The 6,000-nt window shown below is 40.0% G+C and overlaps 1 protein-coding gene across 5 annotated transcripts in view; it reads left to right on the top strand.

The window, feature by feature from the left end:
- The first annotated feature begins 1,292 nt into the window (after positions 1–1,292).
- Stil (STIL centriolar assembly protein) overlaps positions 1,293–6,000 on the top strand; it is a 43,804-nt gene continuing 39,096 nt past the window's right edge. For 2 of the 5 annotated variants that reach the window (XM_042676342.1, XM_042676333.1), the window contains exons 1-3: positions 1,293–1,816; positions 3,078–3,163; positions 5,410–5,517. In XM_042676342.1, coding sequence (XP_042532276.1) covers positions 1,802–1,816; positions 3,078–3,163; positions 5,410–5,517 — 209 coding nt within the window. In that variant the 5' untranslated portion in view covers positions 1,293–1,801. Of the gene's footprint in view, positions 1,817–2,065; positions 2,161–2,373; positions 2,528–3,077; positions 3,164–4,339; positions 4,363–5,409; positions 5,518–6,000 lie in introns of those variants that run through there. The other 3 variants (XM_042676357.1, XM_042676349.1, XM_042676363.1) reach the window with 3 other exon arrangements.

Raw genomic sequence — 6,000 nt, 5'->3', positions numbered from 1 at the left:
AGTTATATAAGTTAGTTCTTTGAAACCTCAGGGTGCAGTATGCACATTCAACCAACCTTGTCATGATTTCCTAAATGATACAGTATCCATTTGCATTGTACTTGTCATTGTAAGTAATTATTTAAAGTATATGTGAAAGTTGTGCATAGATTATATTCAAATACTCCAATTTTAAGACCATCTTAAGTTCAGCCAGAGCTGTATAGCAAGACTGTCTCAGTAAAAAATAAAAACAAAGCAAAAGCAAAACCGACATTAGCTATTAAGATAATTACAAATGATCATACTGATATCAATATATTATTCACACAAAATATCAATACTACATATTCCATATTGTATAAGTACATGGTAAGTATAAGATATTTAAGTATATAGCACTAGCTGGATGCTGGTGGCTCATGCCTGTAATCGTAGCTACTCAGAGTCTCTTGTGGCCTATTAACTACCAAAATAGACGGAAGGAGTGTGGTGGAGTGCTAGCCTTGAGCAAAAAAAAAAACAAAAAAAAACCTCAGGGACAGTGCCCAAGCCCCGGAACCAGCCCGTGTGCGCACGTGCATACACGTGCATACACACACACACACACACAGAGGATAGGTAAATGTAGTTTAAAAATGTAAGTCACACTTTTTCCTTAGGACACTTTCTCACTTCTTACTCAGAAATAAAAATAATCGTTTCATTTTACATTTATTTTTGGTGCCAGCTTTGGGGCTTGCACTCAGGACCTCATGCTCTCATTTGGCTTTTTCACGCTACCTCCAGCGAGATAATAGTGTATTTATCTGCTTGGGCTGGCTTCAAACTTGGATCCAGGTGTGAGCCACCAGCAACACTACCCCCTCTCTTCCTTCCCTTCCTCCTTCCTTCCTTCCGGCGGTATGGGGGTTTGAACTCAGGACCTCCGGCTAGGTAAGCAGTCACACTGCCACTTGAATTACAAGCAGAGGGCTTTAAGGGAAGCGAGCAACTATAAGGCATTTTTAAGGGTTCAGGGACAGTTTGTTTTTTGTTTATTATTTCGTACAGGTCCTGGGGCTTGAACTCAAGAGCCTGGGCGCTGTCCAGCTTTTTGGCGCTTAATTGGAGATAGAGTCTCACGAACTGTCCAGCTCAGACTGTCACCGAACCACATCCTAAAGCCTCAGCCCCTCGGGTAGCCAGGATTACAGGCGTGGGCCACTGGCGCCCGGCGAGCTGCTCATGTTATCTGTATTTAAAGGACCTACTTCAGTATAACAGGCAACAGTGGGGAGAAATAGAAAGCGGAGAGGAAAAGCACCACTGACTTGCGGAGCAGGCGAGGGTGGGAAAGCTGCTGCGGAAACGTCTCCAGAACGCGAGCTCTCGTGTCCGGGGAGCACCGGTGCAGCCAGCACTTCCTCCTTTCCCTCCTGATCCAGCCTGCTGGGCTTTGTACTACGCGCGCAAAGCCCGCCTTACCCCGGAACTTAACCGTTGACGCAATGAGGTTTTAAATCCTCGGAACACTGATTCAGGAACTCCTCACCTCTCCTAAGAACCTTGGGATTGGTAGAGCGCGGAACTTATGAAGAGCTCTGATTGGCTGTCATAGTAGCACGTTGTGGTGACTTGACGAGACGCCTTTAGCTCCGCCCTTGCTTCCTGACTGGCGGGGATTCCAACCAGTCAGGAGGGGCGGCGCGCCCTTCGGTTTCTCGAGCCGGTGTTTGCCGCCTTGGTTCCCGCGACCCCAACGTATCTGAGGCGGGGCCCGGGCCACCTGAGCTGCTCCTTAGGAGCCGACCTCTGTTTTGATCCAACAAACACACCCCATATGGGCGAGGTAACGGTGAGTAGGACGTTTGTGGGACCGGAGGAAGGTCGGCGGGTAAAATGTTCGGGGCCCTGTAGTGGGTTGACTTCATTCCTCCCGGGGGCGGAGAACAGATGGAGAGCTAGTGGGTGACAGTAAGTGGACCCCACACTCATTCGGCATTATGTGTATTGAGTTGTATGGAAGAGTTAGCCGTCGGGCACCTGCCATTTAAAGTTTTTCGCGGTGGAAATCTGGGAACTTACATCCTGAATCGCCTTACAGTGCCTGGCATGGTGTTTTGAAGTTGAGGGGAGAGGTCCCTGGAAGTACGGTGTCAGCTGCGAGGCGGATCACTATCCTGTGAACCTGGGTAGGAGGTACGGACCTTCGGGTTGGATGGGGAAGGAGGATGGACATTTACCAGGACAGGCCAAGTAAAGGGCCAGCCTGTGCTAACTGGACCCGGACGACTGCAAGTAGTTCCCTTTGGCGTGAGTAGGTAGGGGGGATGGTTGGAAGGCTAAAAAGGAATCGAATCATAGAGGTCTTTGACTCTGGATCTCGAGAATAACTTGATCAGATTTGTCTAGCTGTTCTGGGGAACATTTCAGTGACTTCTTTGAGGGCTTGCTGAATTCAGCTAAGGTGGTGTCATGGGAAGCACATTTATGTGGGGAAGAGGATCATAAGGATTGTGAACTGTTATATGTCTTGCTGAGCTCACGAAGTTAAAATTGATAGATGGTAAGATAAAAATCTGTGCTTTCCCATTTCTTGTGTTTCTACTTTGATTTACAACTGTGTTAGATTTCTTGGGGGTGAATTCAGATACATTTGTAATTGTTCAGTTTGCTTAATTTGGATACCTCTTCTTTTGTATAACTGTATTAACTTTTGTTAATGTGCCATTGGTATGTGTGTGTGTGTGCACGCACGCAATTATGTGTTTGTGTGTATATATTCAGCCTCTCCGGGGAATGTACTCCAACAAACATATTAAGGTAAAGTCCAATTTACTGAACATTAAACATTAGCCTATCATTAAAAAAAAATCTGGACTTTCCTTAATTAATAGAGATATACTGAAAGATTTCACTGCGTGAAATCAACATTCGTTTTTAGGAAGAATGACTCTAACATGTGAAAATGATCAGCACCACAAGCATTTAATTTTATTAACCTCTTGTCACATCAAATATAACTAATCTAATTTTGCCTGTAATTTTATTAATATGTGGTTAAATCATGTTTCAACGGTTTTTTTGTCATTAGTAATATTTTCTTATTTCTCTAGGACATTGAGGATTTAAGTTGCATAAATCATTCACCAAATACCATGCAACCTGTATATCCTCTTGGGAAGGCCCAGATGAAAACCAGGTATAGAATTATTTCTCCTTCAATACTAGTTTTCACTATGTTGCCCCAGCTGGACTCAAACTTGTAGACTCAAGTTATCCTCTCACCTAACCCTCAAAGGCTAGGACTGGCACATGACATCACAGCAGCATAGAAATACTTGTATAATTTTTTTCACAGCTACTCACTTTAACTTGCAAAGGTACTTTGGAAGAGAGGAAAGAATATAGTCTTCAGAATCAAGAAAATTATTGCACATATGCCAGTTCTTCCATATATAAGGTGGGATTCCCTAATCAACTTAATTAATAAGCTTCAGTTCCTCATGTAAAACAGGGATGGAAGTCTCTATTTTACAGATTACTGTGAAAGGTTAAATAGGATTATTATGCTAAAGGATCTACTTATACTAGTAAGCACTTGCAAATATTAGTTCCATTTCTTCCTTCACTTATTTTAATTGCATAGGAGATCTTTTTTTTTTAATCAAGGGTAATAGTATCTGAAGTCCTGAGACTAAAATCTACATAGGTGTTTATTTACATTTAGAAGATTGCAAAAGTAACTGGGTTCTTTCTTTCTAAGCACTGATTCATTAGTGGTAATCCACATTAGGTATACCAAGTTTCCTCAAATGTTCCTAACCTTTCCTATTAAGTGGAATAAGAAGGAGGAGCTTCCTACCTGCCTCCTGATTTACTCAGTCTGTTATTACTTTGGGGACCAGGCAGACTGGCTTGTGTTATTTGGTTCTTTGGATCATGTATTGTTCCATTTTCCCCTAGGGAAGGACAATTAATGTTGACATGTGGATTTTGTTGTTCTTAAAAACTAGAATTGCACCCATGGGGTGTCAGTATTTTCTCTTTATTATCTGTCTTCCTTTGCACCAGATGTTCTTAATGAAGACAATGGGAAACACGGCCCAACGAGGCTATCATGTTTCTGTTACTTTAATTTTGTCCCATCTGTTATACTCCACCTCTTCTTAAAAAGTTTTAATTTATATATATATATATATATGTATGTATATGTATATTTTTTTGGTGGTAGTGAAAATTGAACCTAGAGCCTCATGCCTGCTAAGCAAGCACTCTGCCAACTTGAGCTATGTTCCTAACTTTTGTTTTGTTTTTTAAAGAGAAGATGTTGATCTATAGCTCAAGCTGGTTTGGAACTGGAGATCTTCCTGGCCCCACCTTATGAAAGCTGAATTACAGGTGTGCTTCATCTCACCTGTGCCATCTGTTATTTGAAAAATTGTCACCTTCTGTCCTTTGGGAAGTATAGTTGTGTAACAAGTTCAGTATATTCTCTTTAAAATTTTATTATCAGATTGATTAGTTAGGATTATAGACTTAAACTACTGCAATCAGTGTGGTTTTGATTAATGTGTACATGATGCAACCATCAAATCCCAGTATTTAGTTAGTATACCTAGTACCTCAAACACTTACTATTTCTTTTTGTCAAGAACCTTCATAATCCTCTCCTCACTTTTTGAACTATGTACTATACTATTGTTGACTAGCTACCCTACTGTGCTATAGAACACTATTACTTATTCTAACTAATTTTGCGCCCATTGACCAGTCTCTTCATCATCCTTGTCCCGCTACCCTGCCTTGCCTCTGATAACCATTGGTCTTTGTACTTCTATAAGATCAGCTTTTCAAATTCCACATCAGAGTGAGATATTTGGCTCTTTGTCTGGCTTATTTCAGTTAAAATTGTGTACCATATGTCCTCCGTGTTGGCACAAATGACAGGATTTTATTCTGTAAAATATTCTTTAGAGCTATATTATATATATATATATATGTACATATATACTGTATCTTATTTCTCTGAGCATGACACATAGATTGATTGCATATCTGTGCTATTGTGAATAGTGTTGCAGTGACTATGGAATACAGCATTTTCTGATGTTTTCGTTTGAGTATATTTCAGAATTGTGATACTTCTATTTTTAATTTTTTCAAGGAACTCCATGCTATTTCCTATAATGCCTGTACATATTTATAGTTCCACCAACAATGTATAAGTGCTCTCATTTCTCCACATCTATAGCAACATTTGTTCATCTTTGTTCAAATCTTTTGCCAAAAAAAAAAAAACTCCTGGGCTCAAGCCATCTATTTGCCTTGCCCTCCTAAATAAGTGGGTGAATACAACCTGGCCTGACAAAGATAATTAACTATTTAATACAAAATCTCTACCAATTTTCTTTTCCTTGTACTTTAATTTTAAATTTTCTTTTAAAGGCTTCCTTCAAGCAAGATGGTACCTTTCCACTTTCCTCCATCCAAGTTAGCCCTTTGGAACCCAACACCAATTGGAGATTTTGTCTGTTTGCATCTTAATTACTACAGGTATAAGAACTTTTCTTTTTTCAAACCAAGCTAGTATAAACCTAAGTCATAAAAGGATGTTTAAGGCAAAATTGAGTACCATGACCAATTACAGGTTGAGGATCCCTAATTTCCAAATCTGAAATCTGATATCTCCAAAAATTAAAATGTGTTTGATGGCAACATTGTGGCACAGATACCAGTGAGAGAGAAGATGAAGAATGAAGATGTACAACACACAGGTGTATAGGATTACCTTCAAGCTATATGTATGAAACATAAATTTGTTTCATGTTTAGATTTGGGTCCCATCAACAAGCATATCTCACTAAATATGCAAATATCCCAAGATCAAAACACTTTTGGTCTCAAATATTTCAGATAAAAGGCGTTCAACCTGTGTCCCTATTTGTTTACTTTTTCCATGAAATTCCCTTAAACAAAATGAGAATTTCAGTTTCATGGGAAAATTCTGAACATCTAAAGTTCTGAGCATTACCATAT

Source organism: Dipodomys spectabilis, unplaced genomic scaffold (genome assembly GCF_019054845.1).
Source record: "Dipodomys spectabilis isolate Male_0828 unplaced genomic scaffold, ASM1905484v1 ptg000002l, whole genome shotgun sequence".
NCBI classification, from domain to species: Eukaryota; Metazoa; Chordata; class Mammalia; order Rodentia; family Heteromyidae; genus Dipodomys; species Dipodomys spectabilis.
This window is presented reverse-complemented; position numbering and strand designations above follow the sequence as displayed.